The sequence below is a fragment of the Salvia splendens genome, chromosome 3, assembly GCF_004379255.2.
Source record: "Salvia splendens isolate huo1 chromosome 3, SspV2, whole genome shotgun sequence".
NCBI classification, from domain to species: domain Eukaryota; kingdom Viridiplantae; phylum Streptophyta; class Magnoliopsida; order Lamiales; family Lamiaceae; genus Salvia; species Salvia splendens.
In genome coordinates, this window is record NC_056034.1 from 13,432,572 (window position 1) to 13,458,616 (window position 26,045).

At 39.2% G+C, this 26,045-nt stretch overlaps 4 protein-coding genes and 1 pseudogene across 6 annotated transcripts; 3 read left to right on the forward strand and 2 right to left on the reverse strand.

Moving 5' to 3' along the window:
- The first annotated feature begins 2,832 nt into the window (after positions 1 to 2,832).
- Positions 2,833 to 5,047, forward strand: LOC121795061. Of its 3 annotated transcripts, none has more exons than XM_042193494.1 (5): positions 2,837 to 3,037; positions 3,825 to 3,932; positions 4,123 to 4,187; positions 4,276 to 4,456; positions 4,801 to 5,047. In XM_042193494.1, exons 1-4 carry the CDS (start codon positions 2,945 to 2,947, stop codon positions 4,421 to 4,423), a joined length of 414 nt encoding a protein of 137 aa, XP_042049428.1. In that variant the 5' UTR covers positions 2,837 to 2,944; the 3' UTR covers positions 4,424 to 4,456; positions 4,801 to 5,047. The 3 variants fall into 3 exon arrangements, with proteins under 3 accessions (XP_042049429.1, XP_042049428.1, XP_042049425.1); XM_042193491.1 differs by having other exon boundaries at positions 2,840 to 3,037; positions 4,795 to 5,047; XM_042193495.1 differs by lacking the exon at positions 4,801 to 5,047 and having other exon boundaries at positions 2,833 to 3,037; positions 4,123 to 4,182; positions 4,276 to 4,430.
- A 926-nt stretch (positions 5,048 to 5,973) lies between these two features.
- LOC121795060 (peptidyl serine alpha-galactosyltransferase-like) lies at positions 5,974 to 10,739 on the forward strand. The gene is made up of 8 exons (XM_042193490.1): positions 5,974 to 6,514; positions 6,937 to 7,107; positions 8,012 to 8,255; positions 8,335 to 8,535; positions 8,612 to 9,090; positions 9,194 to 9,358; positions 9,501 to 9,744; positions 9,830 to 10,739. Exons 1-8 carry the CDS (start codon positions 6,207 to 6,209, stop codon positions 10,505 to 10,507), a joined length of 2,490 nt encoding a protein of 829 aa, XP_042049424.1. The 5' UTR covers positions 5,974 to 6,206; the 3' UTR covers positions 10,508 to 10,739.
- A 951-nt stretch (positions 10,740 to 11,690) lies between these two features.
- LOC121795195 (F-box/kelch-repeat protein At5g15710-like) lies at positions 11,691 to 13,626 on the reverse strand. Its single transcript, XM_042193660.1, has one exon. The coding sequence runs from the start codon at positions 12,848 to 12,850 to the stop codon at positions 11,789 to 11,791; it is 1,062 nt and encodes a 353-aa protein (XP_042049594.1). The 5' UTR covers positions 12,851 to 13,626; the 3' UTR covers positions 11,691 to 11,788.
- Positions 13,627 to 22,332: 8,706 nt separating this feature from the next.
- On the forward strand, positions 22,333 to 24,072 carry LOC121795062. Its single transcript, XM_042193496.1, has 2 exons — positions 22,333 to 23,531; positions 23,618 to 24,072. Exons 1-2 carry the CDS (start codon positions 22,878 to 22,880, stop codon positions 23,897 to 23,899), a joined length of 936 nt encoding a protein of 311 aa, XP_042049430.1. The 5' UTR covers positions 22,333 to 22,877; the 3' UTR covers positions 23,900 to 24,072.
- A 49-nt stretch (positions 24,073 to 24,121) lies between these two features.
- LOC121796613 lies at positions 24,122 to 25,958 on the reverse strand (annotated as a pseudogene).
- Between the last annotated feature and the right edge of the window lie 87 nt (positions 25,959 to 26,045).

A 26,045-nucleotide genomic window follows, 5' to 3' on the forward strand; every position in this document is an offset into this window, starting at 1 on the left:
TTTGTTTGAGGTATTTTAATTTAAGTAGAATAAAAATTATCGAACTATAATAAATATAAAAAAATGCATAATTAATTAAAAAAAATTAAAACCAAATCTTCGTTGTATTATAGAAAGGGGTAAAATTATACAACGAAAATTATCGACATCACACAAACAACACCGCGAACGCATATCACTCTCTGCCCCCTCCTCTACGATTCCAGACCTCTTCAACCAAATTAGTTTGCAGTGTCGTATGTGATGTTTTCCTCCGCATATCGGTGAACCGTTGGATCAAGTATGCATTAGTACGCGGTACGCGTATGCCCATTTGCAGTGGGGCAGTGGCAATACCTTGACTTGTACTAGCACCCTTTTATGGTGCCCAGCGCTCTGCAGCAAATCCTTCGTCATCTATTATCATATTGTGCAATATGATACATGCATACATGATGGAGGCGACATCATTTTCGTGCCAAACTCGTACCGAGCACCGTAGAATGGCCCATCGCGATTGGAGGACACCAAAAGCTCGCTCAACATCCTTCCTAGCACCCTCTTATTTTGCCACGAAATAGGATTGCTTCAGCCCAACCAGTTGCCGGATCGTCTTGACAAACACGGGCCAATGAGGGTATATCCCATCGGCCAAATAGTATGCCCTGTTGTACCGCATGCCGTTGGCCACGAATCTGACCGTCGGACCCTCACCCTGACACTCGTCATTGAAGAGATGAGACGACTGTAGAACGTTGATGTCGTTGTTCGACCCTGCGACACCAAAATACGCACGCCAGATTCGCAAACGGTAGTCAGCAACGGCTTCCAGGATCATCGTGGGGTGTCTCCCTTTGAATCTAGATGTGAACTGCACCTTCCAAGCCACCGGGCAGTTCCTCCACTCCCAGTGCATGCAATCGAGGCTGCCTATCATCCCTGGAAAATGGTGCACCGACCCGTGCATATCTATCAATCTCTGGCATTCATCGGCATTTGGTTCCGTAGATACTCCGGACCGAAGATAGCCTGGATGCCATTACAAAACTGTAGCAGCGCCTATAGGGAAGTTGATTCACCCATCTGTAGGTATTCGTCGAACATATCAGCGGGACCGGCATAGGCAAGCTGCCTAATTGCAGCGGTACACTTCTGATATGTCGACAATCCGACTCTGCCGCTAGCATCACGTCGCAATGTGAAACACCTGAACCGCTGCGCCAATGACGTTGCTATATGGATTAAGAGCCGTTGCGACATTCTGAATCTGCGATGGAAAATCTCTGGTGGATAACGGGGGTTGTCGCCAAAGTAGTCTTCCATCAACCGCTGGTCGGCCACGACATGGTCACGGCAGATTGTCCGCCGATGATAGATCGGCCGAGGGACCGCCTCCACCTCGTCAGCTTCACGTTGCACCTCTTCAACCAGTTCATTGAAGTCCCTATCGATCAATTGTTGAAACTCATCGTCGGAACTCATTTTTGAAACTAGAATTGAGATAAATTAAAAAGACTGGAGATTGGGAATGAGGTAAAAAAATGGAAAAAATGGGTATATTTATAGAAATAAGAAAAAAAATTCAAAAATGGGTGAGCCGCGGCTCTCGGCCAAGCGCCTCGGCCGAGCCGCCGTCGTGGCTCTCTCTTGGGCACCCCCCCCCCCCGCCGCAGCCCTGTGTGGCTCTCATAATAGGGAGCCGTGGCTGAGCCATACGCGAGCCACGAGCCGCGGCTGCCCTATTGGAGACACTCTTAACTATTCATTCAATTTCATTTTTTACTTTTATTTCCAACAAATCCAATTAATATTTCATTGAAATATTAAATTAATACTAATAATTCATAAAATCATTAAAAACCACGAAAATTACAACATCCGAAAAATACATAATTGAAATCCTAATATTACAAGTTTGAGTGATAATAGAGAGTTTTTTTTATGGTGGATAATTTGTGGGAATTATTTGATATTTATAGAAGTGATTGGGGGCTTAAACAAAATAGAAAAAAAAAATTAAAATATTGGAAAAAAACGGCTATAAACTGCTAGTATTTTTGGGGGATTTTTTTTTTATTTTTTCAGAATTTTAAAAAAACAAAAAAAAACATTTTTCAACGGATATAAACGACGCCCACTCGCGGGCCGGCGAGTGGGCGTCACGGACGCACGGGAGCTCGCCAACCTCCTCTCCGCGGAGGGACACGGGACGAGACGGAGTACCCGCATCGCCGTCTCGTCTCACCGAGACGAGACTGAGCCCGCATCGAGACAGCGATGCGGATGCTCTCAGCTCCAATAGTACTTCAAAACCAATCTGATTTTTAATTTTTGAGTAAAAAATATATATTTTTAGGTTTACACGAAATCAAATTTTTTATTTATTTTTTTTAATTTCGGGAGTAAAAATGAACTAGCCAACTGATGGTGGTTCGTCTGCCGAGATGAAGGAGGGTGAATGGCTAATCTTCTTCTCCCTATTCTCTATCTTCTACCCAGTGTTTTATCAATATTTCCGTGTGTAAAATAATACTCCTACCAAAAATTGCTCAGGATTCTGTTATTTAAATGTGATTTTTTTTGCAACTTCTATGAGCCTAGATGGATTATCATAATAATTTTATTCGAACAGGTCGAACTTACTACACCTCAGAAATTCGTCTTTTTTCTGCCAAATCTTGTCCTAACTTTGTTTTCACCTTTATTTTCAACCTAATTAAAGACAAAATACATCTTTACGAATTTAAAAAAAAAAGATATGAAACCTATAAAAAAGGATGTAATATTTGATTCACTTGGTTAAGTAGTGTTCAATTTCACCATTTACTACTACAATTCTTTAAAATGAATATACATTTGTACTGTGATTTGTTTTTAATTTGGGGGAAAGAAATACTCTCTCTCAGTCTCACTGGTACACAACTATTTGAGTGCGAAAGCAAGCAGAGAGAGAGAGAGAGGAGGGATGATGAGAGCAGTTGACAGTGCGATTCGAAGCGTGCATACGGCGCTCAATAGCCCTCGCCTAACCAGAATCTCTCTTCGTGCTCCTAAATCGGTAAGTGTTTTTTGTTTACCTTTAATTTGTATTTTCCAGCTATTCCTTGTCGATACACGTTGTAAATAACTAAAGTGTTTTGATTAATTAGTCGTGCTGATTGTTTGTTTTTGCTTTGCTTCCCCAATCAATTATTGATTTTAAATTTGTTCTGTACAATTGGATGTGTGATGAGGAAGTTTAATCCTTTTACAGTAGTCGAATTGTTTCATTATTTTGGCATAATTGAAGTAGCTATAGGTGTTGCCTCAATGGTATTAGCCAAATAGAAGGACCAAGAAGCACAGGTTTTTGGACAATTTTTGGAACTCATCCATATTGAATGGTGTTTGATGAAATAGTTTGCTGAACTACTCGAATGTGTGCATAGTAACTAAGGAAATCAATCCCTACTTATTACTACTTGTATGTGATGAGCAATTTCATCAGCCACATTTATTGTGGTTGACCTGGGCAATACCTTTTGTTGTTCGTAGTTACTTTGTTGAAGAGGACGAAGCATGATTCCGATTCATGGTAGCAAAACATAGCAGCACTGGAATTAACAAGCATGTTAGGAGCTACATACATTTTATCAGCTTATCTAAGTTTCCTTTTCTGATTTCCAAATTGGTGTTCATGTATGCATTGCATTTAGAGAAATGAAATTGCGGGACTTGCTGGATAAAGAAAACTCAAAAGTGAATTCAAGTCATAGTTCTTGTGTTATACTTAGGATTCAACTTTTACTGTGTCGTGTGAATAATCTCATCATTTTTTTTGCTTTGTTGTGTGAACATTCTCCCAGGTGGAGGTCGAATTTGATGATGGCAGTGCATATAATCTGTCAGCTGAATACTTGCGAGTTTATAGCCCTGCAGTTGATAGTAAGATCAGATCAGTCGGAGGAGAAAAGGTAACTAGAAAATGCTTAAAAATACAAAGACTCGTATGATGGTTAGATGACTTGGAGTGGAAAGGCCAGATCTTTGTATGTGTATTAACTTTGATGTGGTGAAAAAATAATGATAGGTGCATGAAATTGGAACTTTACGATCATCTGCTTCTTTTCCTTTCCAATAGAAAGTAACTTGAGCATTGATCAGGTTATAGCCGGGAGGCGTCATGTTGGGATCATGTCTGCAGAACCTGTGGGAAACTATGGGGTGAGGTACTATATTCCATCGATATGGAGAAGCCATTTATGACAAGTGCTCTCTATTATATACTCATAGCAGTGTTGTTTCTGATTGATGTAGATTACTTTTCGATGACTTGCATAAAACTGGGATCTTCACATGGGATTTCTTTTATTATCTTGGTAGCAACAAGTTTTCGCTCATGAGAAACTACCTTGAAACTATAAAGAAACACGGCCTTAGCCGTGACCCAAAACCAAGGAAGTGAAGTGTGTACTTCTAGGTGTCGGTTTGAATGCAGGTAAGGAGGCAAATCTGCATGATTTTGTAAATCTACTCTGATATATTATAATTCATATGACACATTCATGAACATCATGTTCTTTTATATAATTTGGATAAAATGCTATTTCATCCATCCGTCCATTTCCAAATACTTCATGCTGATTCATTTTGTTTTGAAGGAAGCCAGTTGATGCAAGATGAATTGAAATATTGTCTTACAGTAAAAAAGGGAACTAATCCACTTATAATTATTTTTTCCTCATTTTAGCTCATTTCATCTATCCATTTGTTTTTCTTTTTCTTATTAGTACATCTTTAACGCACTTTTATGTTTATACGCTGGATTTTTTGAAGGAGAAGATCGACCGATGCCCTTTGGGAGTGGGAAGATAGTTCGTTCTTTTCATTTATCAAGATAAATTGTCCGAGTCATTATTCCAGATCTTTGATGCTGCAGGTGAAGTAGATTACATTATGTGTATTAGTTCACTCTAATTTTGAACCATATGAAATTTATGCTCTCTGAAGACTACTTATTGTAGCAATAGCAGTAGAATGATAAGACTGCTAAATAGCCAATAATCTGAAATTTAACTCTCAAATAGAAGAAAACATAGAATCCCATAATCTTTGGTGGCGACACAAAATATTTCTCATTTTCCCTCCTAATAGATTGTTTTAGATTTCAATTTGGAGGCTATAATTACATAGGGACAATGAATAACTCTCAATTGAATCAAAAAATTTGTAAGAGAAAAAATACATCTATTTTGGAAGTCCACCTACATTAAAATATGATGGTTGTTTTGTCTACTTGTAGGATAGCATGTGACAACACACCTACCATATGGATGTACATTATTTTTATTATCAACGAAAGAATATTTAAAGTGAATACCATTCAGGAAATCCTCATAAAATTATTTTTAAAAGATTAATAATCATTTATTATTATTCAACTAATATTACCCACCCCTTTCATCAGATTAGTATTCTGTTTGTCGTGGTCCCTTGCCTTTATGACTTTATCAAAAGAATCCAGCTGTGGGCACAATTTTTAAAATTTAGGATCTCCTAAATGTGGACGGAAAAATTAAGTATATTCCATAAAAGCAACTTAGTAGTAGTTGATTTTAAATGTTGGCACTGCTAGGCTGCTAGCAATATAATTTAAGAAGAAGACCCAATTAATTACTTCATCAATGAGATTTTACAATTTCTCGATTTGTTTAAATTTCGTAAATATTAACTATGCACATTATTTTTTCATCAACGATTACATTGTGGATATAGTATTTTAAAGTAGAATAAATTTTTTGAAGTACGAATGTTATTGGGATATTATTTATAGTGTAAGTCGGTAATTTGGGTAAAGTAAGAGAAAATCATGATTAACTAAGATGATTTAATAGATGATAAAGCCAGCTCAGGTGGATGAAAAACATTATTGATTCTCTTTATGAAAAAAAAGGAAAAAGTTAAGACAATTTAACAGGCGAACGCCGTCGTTTTGATAAGTCAACGAGAATAATGTTCCACTTCTTCATCACACTCTGTCAACAAAAGTACAAAACAAGATTACAAACATAAATATACAATTCTTCAAAATAATTCTCACAATCAGAGCACTACAAAAATTCGTCGAAATTTAATTTCGCCAATTAATTATACGCAGAAAAAATGTGAAAGAGAGAGCTGACTTTGGCAAAGAATCACATTTCAGATCCTTTTATAGAAAAACCCATTTCGATTCTGGCTATGCGACGATGTCAGTGCTGAGATTTCTGTGTGTGTTGGCCGCCGCCGCCGCGGCGCTGGTCGGAGGCGGAGCTGCGGCGGCGGGGGCTGGGACTGCGCCGTACAGAGTTCACACGCTTTTCTCGGTGGAGTGCCAGAACTACTTCGATTGGCAGACGGTGGGGCTCATGCACAGCTTCCGCAAGGCCGGGCAGCCCGGCCCGATCACCCGGCTGCTGAGCTGCACCGAGCAAGAGAGGAAGAATTATAAAGGCATGGACTTGGCTCCCACCTTTGAGGTCCCTTCCATGACCTTGCACCCCAAGACTGGTGATTGGTGAGTTTAGTTTACTATGTGTGTGTTGATATTAATTGGGCCCTTATTAATTGGAGTGTAAAAATGCCATATTGTCTGTGATCATGAGTTTGATTTCTCCATCAGCTTGCAATCTATGTCTATTGTTGTTGTAGTTGTAAGATGTATACTATGTATTTATTGCTTAGGTTAGGACTTAGGATTGGATTCTTGATATTGAGAAGTGGGATTTTGTTTCTATTTATTGCTCCCTGTTTGTAGTGTTTAATAAGGTAGTGGATTTCATTTTTCTGTTGATGGAATCAAGAAATCAGATTTTGTAAGTGAAGGAGTAGCTACTAGAGAGGGGAGGGGGGGGGAGTAAATTTGTAAAAGATTACACTTTATTTCTGCATAGAGGTTTTCTGCGGCTGTTTACTTCTACTGCTCGGCTTTTATGGCAGGTATCCGGCGATTAATAAACCAGCTGGTGTTGTCCACTGGCTTAAACATAGCAAAGAAGCAGAAAATGTTGATTGGGTCGTTATATTGGATGCTGATATGATTGTTCGAGGTCCAATCTTACCATGGGAGCTTGGTGCTGAGAAAGGCAGACCAGTTGCTGCATATTATGGGTAATTTTGGTTCCTCCTTTTAATAATGAGCTTCATGCTTCTCTCTTTCATTGGAGGACATATTAACATTAGCTAGGAACGTGTGAGTTTTGAGAGGTTCAAGTATTACACGTCTGATATCTCTATTTGAATTCTGATTTGATGTAGGAACTAGAGTATATCTCATTTTAATCTAAGTCTTCCATGCTTCACTTATATTAGTTCATTGTACGTACGTGCGAATGCCAAATTTGCACTTAGGAGGGCAATATTTTCCCAACTTCTTTCATTGTTTATTTTCTCGATCCTTTGTCCTCTCTTTGTCATGAGATGTGTTTCGTTAATATTGTTATAGGTCTCATATGGTAGCTATTTGCTGTCGGACACAAGGATGTCCATAGATCATAAGCTCTCACCTTTGGATTTTCGCTGGTTGAAAATTGAAATATTGATGATGTGAGAGATCCCAAAAATCAAAACTTCTATTTGCTGATGAATTTTCACAATGATTAAAGCTTCTTTATTGACTAGATGCCAGATGTGCTGTTCTACATATTTGTAGTTGAGTTTTCATAATTAGGATTCACATTTATTAAGCTGCGTGTCAAATCAAAAGTTATTAGTTTATCATTTTGGCAGAAGAGTGAAAAAAATATAACGGTATCTCCTTTCTGATTCTTTATCGTTGAAAAAGCTTTCGTACTTAATCAAAAGATCTGCTGTCAATTTGAAATCTGCTGTTACCTTAGTCATATTCTAGTGGTTTATTCATTTTAAATACTAGTACTACTATTATTCAATTTTAAGAATCACAAACAGATGAACAACCCCAAAAAAAAATATTTTCGGAATAAACTTTTCCTGTTTTGTAGTGTAATGTATCATTGCTGTTATAAAATTTATAAAAGAAGCATTTCTTGAGCAGGTACTTGGTTGGATGTGACAATATTCTTGCTAAGTTACACACAAAGCATCCTGAACTCTGTGACAAGGTTGGTGGGCTTTTAGCCTTTCACATTGATGATCTTCGAGTTTTTGCACCATTGTGGTTATCGAAAACTGAAGAAGTGCGGGCAGATAAAGCTCACTGGTCGACCAACATCACTGGTGATATATTTGGAACATGGTGGATCAGTGAAATGTATGGATATTCATTCGGCGCTGCAGAGGTAACTTTGGATGCTATATTTCATTGTACCTTTATACATATATATGAATATAGATGACTTTATGATTTGCTTTCGTCAGGTGGGACTTCGTCACAAGATAAATGATAACTTGATGATATATCCAGGCTATGTTCCTAGAGAGGGCGTTGAGCCCATCCTTATGCACTACGGCTTAACTTTTAATGTCGGAAATTGGTCATTCAGTAAGTTAGAACATCACGACGACAGTATTGTGTATGATTGTGGGCGCCTCTTTCCCGAACCCCCATATCCTAGAGAGGTATGATTGTATTACTCAAAAACCGAACTTTGTATTGTGCGTTCTGTTCTGTAAAGTCATCATGTTTCTCTTGCAGGTGAAAGTAATGGAAAGTGATCCAAACAAAAGAAGGGCTCTATTTCTTAGTTTAGAGTGTATAAATACCATTAATGAAGGTTTATTGTTGAACCATGGAAAACACAGCTGTCCAAAGCCGAAGTGGTCGAAATATTTGAGTTTCTTAAAGAGCAAAACTTTCGCGGAGCTAACACAACCGAAACAACTGACTACAAAAAGCCTTGAAATGATGGAGGATGTTCACGAACAGAAGCAAGACGTTGGTGAGCCGGAAAAGCCTCACCCAAAAATACATACCATTTTCTCAACAGAATGCACCCCTTACTTCGATTGGCAAACTTTGGGGCTTGTCCATAGTTTCAACCAGAGCGGCCAGCCGGGGGGGATCACGAGACTTCTAAGTTGTACAGACGAGGACTTGAAGAAATACAAGGGACGTGATCTAGCTCCCACTCATTATGTCCCATCCATGAGCCGACATCCATTAACGGGAGACTGGTAATGCCTTCTTACCGTATAAACTTGGTGCAAAAATATGTTGGAGAGGTATAGATGAAAAAGAAAATCGACATGCGTTATAATGCATAAACTACTCATGCAGGTATCCGGCAATTAATAAACCAGCTGCGGTTCTGCATTGGATTAACCATGTAAAGACCGACGCAGAATACATTGTGATCCTGGATGCTGACATGATAATGAGAGGACCAATCACACCATGGGAGTTCAAAGCAGCCAAGGGCAGACCCGTTTCGACTCCCTATGAGTAAGACATTGTTTCCCTGCTGATTTGTAATGAATTACTCGACCAACCTTTAGAAGCTTCTTGTTTTCAAAACCACCTTAATTTTCTACTAGAACAAAGGATTACTCGATGTTTACTTGAAATTTGTTGGATACCACAACAGCTACCTCATTGGCTGCGACAATGAGCTTGCGAAGATCCACACGAGCCATCCTAAGCTTTGTGACAAGGTTGGAGGCGTTATCATAATGCACATAACGGATCTCAGAAAATTCGCTCTACGTTGGTTGCACAAAACGGAGGAAGTCAGAGCCGATATGGCCCATTGGCCTAAAAAATTCACCGGCGATATTTATGAAGGTGGTTGGATCAGTGAGATGTATGGTTACTCCTTTGCTGCAGCAGAGGTAATTCGAGAATTTCTTTAATTGTTTAAAGTAGCTTTCTTTTTCGATAATGTTTTAAACACGCATGGTAAATTTCTCGATGCAGATGAATCTACGGCATGTCATAAGCAACGAAATCCTGATATACCCCGGATACGTTCCTGCACCTGGTGTGAACTACAGAGTATTTCACTACGGCTTGGAGTTTAGGGTCGGTAACTGGAGCTTCGACAAAGCTAAATGGAGACATATGGGCGTCGCTGACAAATGTTGGGTTATGTTTCCCGACCCTCCAGATCCATCAACCCTCGACCGGTCTAACAAGGATTCGTTGCAGCGTGACTTGCTTAGCATAGAGTGTGCAAAATCCTTGAACGAGGCTGTACGTGGTTATTATAGAAAGAAATGCCTCGATCCCAATTCCTTGCTCCCTCCAACACGAGAAACGCGTCATCCTCCTTCATTGACAACTCCGACTCAGAAGGCCCCAGATCTTCCCACCCTGCGCACTCCGGATCATGAGACGGCCGGTGAAATTACGACCGCGAGGAAGATTGGGAAACTCGATAGAACTGAGGTCACGAGGCAGGATTCGGAGGTGAAGAACGAAACTAACGAGCTGTCTCCGCCAGAAGAGACGAACCAGGCCTTCACATCCATGAGAGTCTGGATAATGGGCTTCTGGGCGTTCTCCATCATTGGTTTCTTGGTAGTGATGTATGTAATGGTCTCGAATCGAAGAGGGCAGAGGAAGCGGGGAAAAGTGTATAAGCCCAAGAGATGAAGCTCGTATACGGGATCATGGGAACGCAATGCTGAAACGTCGTACCGTCCCTTGGTATATTGTGATCTGAGTCATTGCTTGGTGTGGCTCGTCTGCAAGCAAAACTTGGCATCTCTGCAAGCAATGACTCAGTAATCGGAGTTTTTGATGAACTTGAAATTACAGTATACTCGGAGTGTAATTCTTAGGGAAAAGATATTTATACAGAATGAATAAAATGTGATTGTGAAAACCTTTATTGCTTTCTTTCGAAGCTGTCTTACAAATATTATACTATACGCCTTGATTTGCTAGGTTCATTTTTATAAACAACCAATCATTTAAATTTTAAATACAAAGTCCAAATTAAGATGACGTATTTTCCTTTTTAGTTTGTCCCAATTAAGATGACACATTTCCTTTTTTTTGATAACTTTCTCTCTCTAATTAATACACACAACCACTTTTTATCACTCTTATTAAAATATGCATATTTCTTTATCTCTCTATTTTAATACTTACACCCACATTTTCTCACTTCAATTAAACACATTAACCAATAACTCCTAAAATCTCGTGCCGGTTAAGAAATGTGTCATCTTAGCCGGGACGGAGGGAGTACTAATTAACACTTAAATCTTAAATGTTTTATATTATTCACATTTTGCCTTAGGTATATAGTATTACAATTAAGATTTATGAATAATACGAACATGAATAATTTTATTAAAGCTAACAAACCTTACATAATTTAAATAATAAAAAAATGCACAATTAAAAAAATAGAAGTGAAAACAAAGGATTATTAACAAATTAAATTACGGAATGGCAGAAGGCATGGGCTGACTACTAAACAAAAAAATCATGATAGTACTAGTAATAAATAAATTCTACCCCATAATAATGATGATAATAATAATAAATCCTAAACCTTTACTTACACTTTATAAATTCTGACCACGCATTGAAACAATTTAAGCCTATTTCACCTTGATGGTGTCCACTCTCAACTAAGTCTTAAATGTCATCCAATATAGATTAAACCAAAAATGATGGGCGAAAATTAGATATACATTTATTTGGAGTAATACATTTCACTTTTTTTTCAACAAATTAACTTGTCTAGAGAAGGCCTAAAATTTAATTGGCATGTACTATTGGATATTATTTTTTCTCATTCGAAAGAAGGTAAAGACTCGAGGCATATAGAAAAAAAAAATCCTTTTTCTATTGTAAGATTATGCATTGGACTATAACTACAAGATCGAACAATATTCACGAAACTGAATCATATTTAATCTATCAAATCGAACATGCCGATCTTGCAAGATCGGGTAGAAGCAAGATTCCCTTGATTGGGATACTAGGAAGGGAAGAGCATCCATGAATCCAATCCCATTTTCCATCACTCCAAACTATAATACCAGAGCCAAGATCCTTATACAAACATATCATCCCATCAATCCCCACACACTTCACACACCCCCAATTCATCTCCTCCCCCAACAATCTCATCCCCAATTCCACCGGCACCTCCTCCACCACCCCCCATCGATCTCCGCCGCCCAGCTCCCACACACGCCCGCCTCCTCCCGACGTCCCCCCCACCACCGCCACCTTCCCCTCCCTCCGCACCAGCGCCGCAAACTCCAGCCTGTCCGCCATCGGCACGGCCACCTCCCGCCACCTGTTCGACGAAATGTCGAACCCCATCACGCTATACGCCCGCGCCGACGTCATCCAATACAGCACGCCGTCGCCGGAGTAAACACTCTCTTTCGGCGTCCAAACCGTCAGCCTCACCGCGAATTCCACCGGCATCTCCCCCGCCACCCGCCACTCGCCGGCGGCGGCGGCGAAGTCGTACACCTCCACGGTCGGCTCGTAAGCCCCGCCGGCCTCCGACATCCCTCCGGCCACGTAGATTCTGAAGCTCCGGCGGCCCGGCGGCTCCACCACCCCGACCGCCGGATTGGTCCGGGCGACGCGGAGGGCGGGGAGGGCTCTGAATTGGGCGGTGAAGGGGTTGCAGATCGCCAGCTGGAGCCGAGTCGCGGAGGCGAGCTTCATGAGGATCAAGCCGCCGATGGCCGCGATCGGCTTCAGCGGCGGCGGGCTAGCACCACCCCGATCGAGATCCATCTCGTGCCAGCTGTCCTCGACCGGGTTGTGGGCGTAGCAGGAAGTAAGGCCCCAACTGCGGGCCGACAACGCCAGGAACCACGGTGGGTGGCGATTCCGTGGAACCGCCAACTCGGCCGTCGCGCGCCAGCCTTTGCAGGCGGCGCGGGCCCGGGCCAGGGAGTCCGGGGGGAGGTAGGAGAAGATGTTGGCGAGGAGATCAATTGGGAGATTGCTCCACATCGTAAAACCAACAAGAAGAAGAATGATGGGATTATGCAAATAAGTAGTACAATGAAATCTTGTGAAGTGATGATGAAAGGGGATCAATGATTGTGTGTGTAGGGATGTGTGCTCACATGAACTCTGAGGGGGCCCACATGGGCAATGGCAAGTTTCTTCGTAGTAATATTATATTGTTGGTTGTGAAAATAGCGGTTGTTGATGGTGAGGAAAGGCCATTTGAAGAAGGTGGGGTTTCCTTTGAAAGTGATGGTGGGTTTGTCTATTGCCTATGAGATGATGGCATAGATTCTCTCTTTTGCCACTTGCTGTGGTGTTGGTTATATTGGGCTATTGTGTGGTGAACTATTATTTGGGCCTGGGTATTAAATGGCCCGGGTAATGTGAATTGGACCTGTGCTTGCCCTAGTCCAATTGGCTGTTGATATACCCCCTCTCCACTCCCTCACTGCCTCACATTCTACACTCTCTCACTCTCTCTCTGCTCTCTTGCGTTTGTTGTGATTCCCTTCTGTGATGTTCTTCTCCGATGATCTCCGGTTGTTTCCACGGTGATCTATCACGATTTTAGAGTGATTGATCTTGTGTGAGTGTTGGAGAAAACAACTTCTTCGGTTGCTTGGGTTCTGGAGAAACTAGGGTTTCTATTCAAAGGGTTTTTTGTGAGGATTTGTTCGGTGAGAGTTTAGATCCGGTGTTGAGGAATGTTTTTGGGTTGGTATCCGGTGTGAGGTTAATGACTGAAACCGACTGTGCTCCATTGGATCTTGGTTCTGGAGAATAGATATGCCCTATTGGCAGGTGGCTGAGCCATATCTTCGATCTATTTGTTTCCTTGTTGTTTCTGCACTATTTTTAGTATTACTTTACCAGATCTGAGAGGATCCTTATTGTTATACTAACTAGGGTTTTGAGTGTGCAGGTTCTCGGTGGGTTCGAGGCTTATCCGGTCAAGGATAGCGTGGTCCGAGATTGTTAGTTATATTCTTTGTAATAGCTAGGATTTATCTGTATAAATCAGCCGTGTGGGTGATAGTTTGGCTGAGCTATCTTGTATAAGAAAAAAGAGGTCTCGGTACGAGTCTGATCCCTACAGTGGTATCAGAGCCACGGGGGGACTAGTCCGGCACGTCGAGTCGCATTAAGGAGGTGGGCAAGTGGAACCCTCATTCGTGTGGGGGTTTGCTCTGGTAAATTGACTGATACTCTCTCTGGTTTTCTTTTTCTATTTAGAGCCACATATAGGATTGCGATTTTGTTGCTGGTAGACAGTCTTTGGCAAGACTTAGGGTTTTCTCTGTGTTTTCACTTTGTGTTTCTTACTTCTGTGGTTTCCTGGTGTTCTCTGATCTTTGATCTCTTATAACTTGACCACCAAGTATATTGTGTTGCCTAAGTGACCCCCTGCGCCCTCCAGAAGTGAGTGATTGCGAACTGGGATAGCCTTAGCCAGCCTTGCTCGTGACAGTAAGGGATTTGAGGTCTGACTTGTGTGAAAATCTGTGTGAGATTGTGTATTGTCTGTGTGTGCATGTCTTTGTGCTTGACTGCTTGCAAGATTGTGTGTTCTTATCTTGCTCCCTGTGTTCTTGCAAAAATTATTTCAAAAATGGCCCAACCTGTGGGCTTGGTTCCTTTCAATGGTAAAAATGATTTTGTGATTTGGAAACAGAAATTGAAATGTATTTTGATTCAACAAAAGGTTTTCAAATCTGTTGATGGTACTCTGCCTGATGATGTTTCTCAAGAAAAACTGGATTAAATGAATGAGTTGGCTAGGGCTACTATTGTTCTCAATTTGTCTGATTCTGTGATTAGGAAAGTTGATCATATTGAATCTGCTTCTGAAATGTGGAAACACCTTGATACTCTATTTACTGAAACTTCTGTGTCTTCAAAGATGTATTTGCTTGAAAAACTTTTCAAATTTAAGCTTGATTTGTCAAAAGATATTGATGACAATGTGGATAGATTTCAGAAGCTTGTGCAAGATATTAAAAGATCTGGTGATAAAACAATTGATGAATATACCAGTATTGTCTTGATGAATGCCATACCTAATTCTTATAGTGATGTGAAAACTGCCATTAAATATGGCAGGGACTCTGCTCCTCTTGACTTGATAATTAGCTCTCCTAAATCTAAGGAACTTGAATTAAGGGAAAGAGTTTCTGACAAAAATGCTTTAGTAAGGCTTTAAATGTTAGATAAAGATCTAAATCAAGAGGGGGTACTGAATCAAATGGTGGTTTCAATTCAAACTCAAATTCCAAGAAAAAGTTTAGGTCCAGATCCAATAGCAAGGACCATAGGTCTTTAAAAAAATGTTACAACTGTGGAGAAACAGGGCATTATAAAAGAGACTGTACTAAGCCTATAAAGAATAGGCCTTCTAATCATAATGGTAACTCTCAGATTGAAAATGTTGCTAATGTTGCAAAGTTTGATGCTCACAATGAATCTGTGTTTATGCTGCATGATTTGTTGTATATAAATGCTTCCCCTATGTGTCCCTTTACTTCAAATGATTGACTGTGTGATTCTGGATACACTTGTCATGTTAGTCTCTTCAAGGAAGTGTTCACTGAGATTAAGCTTGTAGTTAATACTTATGTGTCAATGGCTGATGACAAGAAGTGTGAAATTCTTGGTATTGGCACTATGTGTTTAAAGTTTGAATCGACTATGTGTTGAACCTGAAGGATGTGAGATATGTTTCAGATTTGTGCTATAATTTGATGTCATGCACTGCATTAGAAAATTCTGGCATGGGTGGAAAATGGGGAGAATGGTGCATGAAAATCTGTAAGGGTTCCATGTGTCTGTTTAAGGCTAAAAGAAAGTGTGGTTTATATGTCTGTACTGTTGTGCCTCTTACTTGTGACAAAGCATGTGCCAATGTTGTTAAATCTGATAAATTGATGTTTAGGTTATGTCACATGAGTGAAAAATGGCTGAATATTCTGAAAAAGCATGCTATCTTGTCTGAATATGATGTTCAAGGTGATATGCCTTTCTGTGACACTTGTGTGCTGGGTAAACAGCATAGGGTTACCTTTCCTACTCCAGTGCCTGCTAATGTGAGTAAAAATGTTCTGGAATATTTGCATATGGATGTGTGAGCCTGCCTCTGTGTCTTCCCACTCTGGGTCTGTGTATTTTCTTTCTATCATTGATGACTTTTCAAGAAAAGTTTGGTGTTTTCTTATGAAACATAAGTATGATGTTTTTGGAAAACTTGTTACTTGGAAAAATTTGATTGAAACTCAGACTGGAAAAAGGATTAAGGCAATAAGGACAGATAATAGATTAGAGTTTTGTAATAAACAAATGGATGACATGTGTGCTGGTTTTGGTATTAAAAGACATAAAACTGTGCCTTATACCCCACAACAAAATGGGGTTGCTGAAAGAATGAATGAGACTTTACTTGATAAAGTAAGATGCATGTTAGCTAAATCTGGTTTGTCTAAGAAGTTCTGGGGTGAAGCTTTGCTGACTGCTACTTATCTGGTGAATAGGTCTCCTTCTGTGCCTTTGTTAGGGCAGTGCCCTGAACATGTTTTTACTGGAAAATCCCTAAATCTTTCTCATCTAAGAGTGTTTGGGTGTTCTGCTTTTGTGCATACCAAAACTGAAAAACTTGAACCTAGATCTAGAAAGGGTATATTCTTGGGATATCCTGAGGGTGTTAAAGGGTATAGAGTCTGGCTAATAGATGAGCATGAGTTTAGAGTCATTATTAGCAGGGATGTGGTGTTTAATGAAACTGAATTCCCCTGCTTAAGATTGACTGATAACCCTGCTTCAGAAAATGTGGACAGTGACTCTCTTATTGAGGTGGAGTCCACAGATAAGCCCACTGATGTGGAGCATCTAGTGGATGTTCCAAGTGAGGTGGAGCAGCCATTTTGGAACTCTATACAAGCCTATACACCTAGTGATACACCCAATGGGGGGAACCTACAAGATAATAATGTTAACAATGTGCCTTTGTCTGTTAATGTGGATAATGCTTGTGATATGCATGATAGTCCTGTGAGAATGAATACTCCTTTATCTGCCCAGAATGTGTTGAATAGTCCCTCAGGGATTCAAAATGCTATTGATGCTCCCAACTTGAATGATTATGTGTTATCTAGAGATAGGCCTAGAATGCTGAATGTTCAGAAACCTGCTAGATATGATGGCTATGTAGGGTTGGTTGCTTTGATCAATTTGGCTTTCAATATGCATGAATCTGATGTAGATGAGCCTCAAACTTATAAGCAGACCACTAAATCTAAATTCTGGAATGAATGGCATAAAGCCATGTTGGAGGAAATGAACTCACTTAAAATAAATCTTACTTGGATACTTGTATCCCTGCCACTTGGTGCTTCTGTGGTTAATTGTAGGTGGCTTTATAAGCTAAAAACTGAGGTGGAGGGTTTGAGATACAAGGCCAGATTAGTGGCTAAGGGTTTTACTCAACAAGAGAGGATAGATTATACTGAAATATTTGCTCCTGTTGTTAAATTTACTACTGTAAGGTTAATGCTTATCTTATGTGCTCATTTTGACTGGGAATTAAAACAAATGGTTGTTAAAACTGCTTTCTTGCATGGTGATTTGGATAAACCAATTTACATGAAACAACCTGAAGGCTTTGTTGATCCTAAGTTTCCCAATCATTTTTTGCTTGCTGAAAAAGGCTTTATATGGTTTGAAACAGTCCCATAGATAGTGGAATATGAAGTTCAATACTTGTATGCATAAGTTGGACTTTGTTAGAAGTACTTTTGATGCATGTTTGTATGTGAAGAACCTTGGTTATGTCCCTGTCTTCTTGCTTCTGTATGTTGATGACATGTTGATAATGAGTCCTTGTTTGAAAACCATAAGTGTTGTGCAAACTACTTTAAGTGAGAATTTTGATATGAAAGACTTAAGGGATGCTCAGAAAATATTAGGAATCAATATTTTCAGGAATAGGAAAGAGTGTGTACTTGTTTTGCATCAAGAACCCTATGTGTACAAAATTCTGAAAAAATTTAACATGTATGATGCTAAGTCTGCTTCTGTGCCCTTAGCTGCTCATTTTATGTTGAGTAAAGACTTGTGCCCTCAATCTGAACATGATATCAATTCCATGAAGAAAATTCCCTATGTTAATGCAATTGGATCTGTGATGTACTTAATGGTTAGCACTAGGCCTGACATTGCTTATGTCGTATCTTGTTTAAGTAGATACATGTCTAATCCTGATCCTGTTTATTGGGAAGCTTTAAAATGGCTGTTAAGATATCTTAAAAATACTGCTAAGTATGGTCTGTGCTATTTTAGATGTGAAGAATGTGTGAAATTAACTGGTTATGTTGACTCTAATTATGCTAATGACAGAGATAAAAGGAAGTCCACCACTTCCTATATCTTTACCATGTGTAGGTCATGTATAAGTTCGAAATCACAGTTGCAGCATATAGTGGCTCTATCTACTGCTGAATCAGAGTACATTGTCATTACTGAAGTAATGAAAGAGGCTGTGCGACTGAAGGGAGTACTTTCTGAACTTAATTTTGTGAAAACTCCTCCTGTTGTGTTCTCTGATTCTCAATCTGCAATTCAGTTATGTAAAAATCATGTTTTCCATGATAGAACTAAGCACATTGATGTAAAGTTTCATTACATCAGAGATATTGTAGAAAAAGGGTGAAGTTTCTCTTTTAAAAGTGCACACTGATAAAAACCCAGCTGACATCGGAACTAAATGCTTACCACTTGAAAAACTTCTTTTCTGTATCAAATATCTGCATTTTGACCTAGGATAGGTGCATGTCCCGGGGGTAAAAAGTCTTCAGTCACCTTATCTACTTTGCTAAGGTGTTTGGTGGCTGGAGGCACTAAATCCTTTAGACTAATGGGTGTCAACTCCTCTGGAGTCTAATAGGCAAACCTGGTGGTTTCCCTTAACTTGTAAACTTTGTTCTTTGGTGCTATGGGGGCTATCTTGTAGGCTGTGATGATTTAAACCTTAGTTAATAGTGCAATTGGTTTTCTAGAATAATGTCCAAGGTTGAGTATGTTGGTTATATTGGGCTGTTGTGTGGTGGACTATTATTTGGGCCTGGGAATTAATTGGCCCGGGTAATGTGAATTGGGCATGTGCTTGCCCTAGCCCAATTGGCTGTTGATATACCCCCTCTCTACTCCCTCACCGCCTCACATTCTACACTCTCTCACTCTCTCTCTGCTCTCTTGCGTCTGTTGTGATTCCCTTCTGTGATGTTCTTCTCCGATGATCTCCGGTTGTTTCCACGGTGATCTATCACGGTTTTAGAGTGATTGATCTTGTGTGAGTGTGGGAGAAAGCAACTTCTTCGGTTGCTTGGGTTCTGGAGAAACTAGGGTTTCTATTCAGAGGGTTTTTTGTGAGGATTTGTTCGGTGAGAGTTTAGATCCGGTGCTGAGGAGTGTTTTGGGGTTGTTATCCGGTGTGTGAGGTTAATCACTTGAGGAACCGACTGTGCTCCCTTGGATCTTGGTTCTGGAGAATAGATCTGCCCTATTGGCGGGTGGCTGAGCCACATCTTCGATCTATTTGTTTCCTTGTTGTTTCTGCACTATTTTTAGTATTACTTTACCAGATCCGAGAGGATCCTTCTTGTTATACTAACTAGGGTTTTGAGTGTGCATGTTCTCGATGGGTTCGAGGCTTATCCGGTCAAGGATAGCGTGGTCCGAGATTGTTAGCTATATTCTTTGTAATAGCTAGGATTTATCTGTATAAATCAGCCTCGTGGGTGATAGTTTGGCTGAGCTATCTTGTATAAGAAAAAAGAAGTCTTGGTAATTAGTGAATCCGGACGAGTCTGATCCCTATATGTGGGAATCGGCTGTTTTTGGCAATGTGGGAATCGGCTGTTTTTGGCAATCAAGCGGTGAAATTTTTGTTGTTGATTTTACACCAGTTTTTATGATCCACTTTTCTTACACATTATGTGGTTAAATTTTGTTATGGAATTTGAAGTAATTAAGTGGTGATTTAGAGCTCTACTCATCCTTTTCAATTTCTAAATTCTAAGCATCAATTACTACAAGAACTATGAACCCCAAAACAAATTACTAGATCTCATTATTTTTTTAAGAAAAATGGATCAAAGTAAATTCAAGAACCGAACGTTAATAAGGAATTTGATGAAAATCTGTGTTAAAAGTAATAAAACTAATCTAATTTTAGTCATGGGACAAATCTATCTGTTCAGAACCAACTGAGTTGAACCCCAATCCAATTTTAATCATATTATAGATTTCGAATACTTTAGAGTTATTTAAGTGTTTTTACTTTAAAATATGAAACACGAGCTATATTCCGATAATTGACGATTAAATAATTTTTAACTATTACTAGTTCCGAGTAGAAAATAAACTTGACAAACTAGGAATATTTAGTTAATGCAAATCACGTTTAACATCCTTTATAAAATACTTTAATAATTTTTAATTGCTACACGTCATATTAAATATACAAATGTTAAATACTACGAGTGGAATTGATTTTTTATTTGAATTTGTTAATAACATGATCATTTTGTTGGCATAGTGTTACTTGTATTAGATGAACTAATTTTGTTGGCAATAATAACTTTCTGTTAGAAGCCTCAAAGATTCAAATGCTATTTTAATACTCCCGTCGTCCACTGAAGAAGATCCACTTTTCTTTTTGATTTGTCTCAATCAAGATGACTTATTACTTAAAATAGAAACACTTTTATCTCTATTTTATTTTCTCTCTCTTACTTTACTATTTCTACTTAACACATAAAATAAAGTTATATAAAATAATATGCCACGCGTCTAAGGAAGGGGTTATCTACCTTGGGACAGAGGATATTTTAGTATGCATAGAGAATAGAGAGACATCTAACTGTGCAAGGTGATAGATACATTGGGCCGAAGATAAATTTTGGCCAGTCTAATGTATATGTTACTACTTGACATTAGCCCAATTATGCTCATTTATTGGTTACATGATTTGGTTACATTGGGCGTCACATGAGGTTCCCATAAAAAAATGGGCACAAATCATATCTAATTTCGCCTCCCTTTTATATTTTTTTCATAATTATTGTCCAAGTCCCACTTTCAGGTCAGTTACTTACGATAGGAAATATACTGTGGATTCAAAAATCAATCAATAATTTAAAGATTGGGGTTCTGAATTTGACATTGTGGCTCAGGATTGTGATTTGGCCTACAACACTTCTGTTTCATTTTACGTCATTAAAAAAAATTAGAACAATATTGACCTTATAAATGGTTTTTTTACCATTTGATAACTTCTTCCTAATCAAGGTGGGAATTGGTGGAATCTTGATTTTTATCTATGAATTAGTAATTCTAGACAAAGAGAAAATATCACACTGCCATTTATCACTCTTGATGATAATGTAGTAGTAACAAATTTTATTGTTCTTATAATGATTAATATGCAATGGGAAAAAAATGTGGTGTTAAACTGTTTAATTTACTAAAGCTTAGCAAAATGATGCATTAAGAGGTTAATACATATATGATGACGGCAATTCAAATGTTATCTACATTATTGATGAAGTTGGTAAGCTTCTTTGTTTGATTTCTTGTGTTAAACCATGATTATCACTATGGTTATTGCGTTCTTGTCGATGCAACGGGTGTGAGGAAGCTTCTCGAGTGTTGCAAGCCCAACGGTGTTCTAGACGTCTCAAGAACCGGTTTAAAGCCAACATGTAGTAGAGTTTTGTGTATTGCTTCTCTGTTTTTTTGGCAGAATATGCATAGCAGCAGCATATGATGTGTTTTTTTTGTAGTAGATAGTTATATGAAATGAGAAATTCCCTCAAATTGTGAAATACTACAAAGATTAGGACATTCTTTTTTGTCTATGTTCAAACAAAGAGCAGGCTAAGATTTTGGGATCCCTAAATATCTTGTCATATTTCCTTTGAATTCTTGAATTTTAATCACAAGTTGGGCCAAGATTTTATGTAATGTGCATTGCCTCTCAAATAAGCCAGAGATAATTTGGACAACAGCAATGGACAGTGGACAATGAAATTTGCCATAAAGTCTGCCTACTTATTCCTATTCTTAGCTTAAAAATAAATTTTCAAAATTTAATAAGAATTCTATAATTAAGACAGTCAAATTTATTTCATAAATAATAAGAAAATAATAGTAGGTATGATAAGGACATGATTATTTTAGAATAAAGTTCAGAAGAGATTCCAACTATATGACATGTCTAGTCCATACACTACTTACCATTCTTGCAATTTCAGCAGAAATTACTCTCTTTCTCTCTCTTATCAATACTAGGATTAATTAATCTCTATGAACTATACAAAAATTCTTGTACAACAAATTTAAAATGGGGGGCCACAGCTTTCATTTCAAGATTTGAAATTCCAACCTTTTAAGGTCCTTTGCCAATCACCATGCTGTTGAGAGAAAACTTCACAAAAATAAACCAAGGAATTTGTTTTGTAGCATTTGGTTCAAAATGAGTGAATTATTTCAAAAAAAAAATTCTGTAACATGTGGGAAATAATTTCTTGATTGAAGACATACATGGTGAAGATCTTTTCCACATGATCATTGATGAGTAGTGGTTTGTACTTTTTTGTGATAGGACCCCTCTAAACTTGGAACTATTTTTCTCTATTCCCTTTCTTCAACCCCACATCTATTTTCATTTTCATTTTTGTATCAGTTAATTCAGCAATTCTTGAAAAAAACTAAGTTTTCCTTTAGAAGCTCATTTGAAAAAGAATAAAAAAAAATCTCTTGTTTTCTAAAAAGCTGGGATTCAGAATGATTTCCCAGCTTTGGTTTTTCAGATTTGCAAGCTGATAGGTTTGTGAATCAGTGTACAAAACAACCTTATTTCCCCAAGATTCCTTAAATTCCTGTGGGATTCTTGCAGAATATTCCATCAGTTCAGACAGCAATGAATCAGTAAAACAGGCAGTCTGAACTTCAGCACAAGTGTTGGATCACAGTTTCAAGGATGTCATTGTGTTTCCAACCATTCCATTATGCATCAAAGATAAAATATTGTGTGAGAAAACACACAAGAAGCCTGAGCCTAGGCAGGAAGAATCCATCAATAGTGAAAGTTGCAAGTGCTGAGACCACCTCAACTTCCTTCCTCCACAAACAGTCATCTGATGCACTCATTGGCCCGGGCAATGGCATCGGTATAATTGGAGGCGTGTCGATTGATTTCACCTTGACTTTCGCAAAAAGGTTGAAAAACTTGCTGTTGGAGGAGGAAGGCAGTAGCCCTCCTTTCATATTATGTTCTGATCCATCTCTCAGCAAGGAGCTTTCATCCCTTGACAGAAGCTCATCTCCCTTCTCCTCTGCCAAAAAGGAAGCCGACTGCAGCACCATCGTGGAGAATCTGAGGCGGAAACGAGCTTTTCTTGACAGGTCCGGAGTGTGCTGTGTGGTGATGCCCTGCCATATCTCACATTCTTGGCATGATGAGATTAAAGAGGGGTGTTCGGTTCCATTCCTCCACGTTGGTGAGTGCGTGGCCAACGAGCTCAAGCAAGCCCAGTTGAAGCCACTTGAGTCTGGAAGCCCTCTTCGTATTGGTGTTCTTGCAACTAATCCAAGCCTGCTGCCTACAATCTATCAAGAGAAACTTGAAAACAAGGTAGTTAGTGATTAAGTACTAATAAAACACATGCATGTTTAAATGAAACTTGTCTGTTTTCTTAAGTGATTGTGTGAGTAATGCAGGGCTTTGAGGTTGTGCTGCTGGATAAGGCGACAGTGGAGCATACCGTGATCCCTGCAGTCGAAGCGTTGAACAGAAAAGACTTCGAAGGCGCACAGAATTTGTTCAAAATTGCTCTACAAGTTCTGTTGATGAAAGCTGTGAACAGAGTCATCCTTGCTTCAGATCATCTGGAGCAGCTCTTGCCACCAGAGGATCCCTTGTGGACTAAATGCATAGATCCGATGGATGCTTTAGCGCGCTTGTCTCTCGAGTATGCTCGGTCACCAGAGACAGGTATATAGAGATACCTTCTTGCCTAAAGGCATACATATATACAGTATATATACATATATACACCTCTACACAAGCCACATTAGAATGTTGATCAATGCTTGATTCCAACATTGATTCTTGGACTTGATTCATTTGATGTATTATTATGATAAAGTATTATTTGATGCTGGATTTTGTTGCCTGCTGATTAGTATCTATTCTAACCGCAATGTGTAAATCTCCAACATATGTTTAAACTCTCCAAAATGTATGCATTCCTCCCATTGCAAAATGTCATCAGAATTACATGAGCTACTACAAAAAACTGAAAGCAAAAGGCATCTTGATTAAGACATGGCTGCAACAAACATTTTGCTTCAAGCATCTGGATTAACAAAATGGGGTTTTCCTATCATTTCCATGGCACATTAACAAGGGATATGCTCATGCCTGAATCTATCTCCTAACTGCACTCAACGAGACATGGATATCGTGCCCGACTCCCACCCAATCAGCATAGACTTCACTGATCTTTTCAATGTCCCACTTCATGATATGGACTCCGCCTTCCTCCTTAGCAGTCTCGATTCCCATCTTACACGACCCTGCAAAGGTGGGTAGTGAATCAAGCATCGACCTGGAATCACGCCTCCTTACCATCTCTGCATAGTAACCAGGCAGTTGAAGTTCTGTCCATCAAAGTAATCTGTGTTAGCATATGCAGCCATTCAATTTTAAGTAAAGGAAATGGTTACATAAGGATACAACTCTCATATAAATTCTACGACAATATCTAGTTCATTCGAAGATTACTCGACTAGAAGCATTTGCAGCACTTCAGATGAAAAGTTCACAAGAGGTAAGTAGGAAAACTTGTTACATGTTCATGTGTGTACTTTATTCTTTCATTCCAGATGCCGGGAAACTCACCACTAGCACCGAAGAACAAGAAAGAGCCGAAGATGCGGTGGAAGACAAGATCCACCAGCATCAATTTGCTACCATAATTATAATGAGGTACAAGCAACAAAAACTCAACTGAAACAATATGCTGATTCAAACAGTATTCTGAAGTGCTACTTAAAAGATCTAAAACACATGTAAGGTAAGCAAACCTTTCCCCAAAATAACTTCCCACAGTAAACTTTCATAACTTTGAAACAAAATCTGATACAAGAGTGAGTTCATACAATCACTACATGTCACATTTCCAAACAAGTAGTTCCACTCTTGATTTATTCAACAAGACATCACACACACAAAATGCAACAGAATAGAACAAAAACATCACATAACTGAGAGCAATTCAATCCTGAACACAACAAGAAATAACTGATTAAACAAACCACCTTCTTTCCCATGAGCATAGGTACACTTCTCCCCATAAGGGCAGCTGCCAAACCTCTCCACCCACCTGGCACAAAGCTTCGTCTTATAATGCCATCCGCCACTCAAAACTTCTGCACTCAATCGAATCTCCTCCGCCTCTACCGCTCACTCTGTTCAAGCCACCCTCATCTCTCCCAAAACTCTGATAAGGATGATAGTTGCAACCCCTTCCACCAGAAAAGAAACGCCTTCTCTCACTAAATGGCTCCGCCATCGCCACACCTTCCAACCCTCTGATTTGACGCAGATTGTGAGCAAAATGGCAGTTTTCGCCGTAGTAACACTTGCCCATTTGGAACAGATTGCACATTTCTGATTTGTAAGGAATCGAGAGCTTTGACCTGTTTACTGTGAGGGGAGTTCTCGGCCTCGGTCTCTTGAAGCCATGATCTGAAAAGGGCTGTTGGTGGTTAGGGTTTCGTGGCTGGGGACGATGATCATATGCAATTTTGCCGCCAAAATTAACTGGCCCGGAAATTTGACTATCGTCGTCGCGATTCATGTTAGCGCTGAAAACTAAGTTTGATTCTGATTGAGATTGAAATGTGCTTCAGAAATGGGGAAATGGAAAACATTTTAGAGAGAGAGAGAGACCCTTTTTTGGAAGGTGGTATGTACGTACGATCATGCACAGAGACGATGAATAGCGCTTCTCTCTCTCAATTGTTTTTATTGAATTTAAATTCATAAATATTCAGTAATAGTAAAATACTTGGATTTTTTTTTGGTATTATTTGATCTGTCACGTTCTAGTAGACGGGCCGGAAAGCTTCGCGCTGCAGAGCG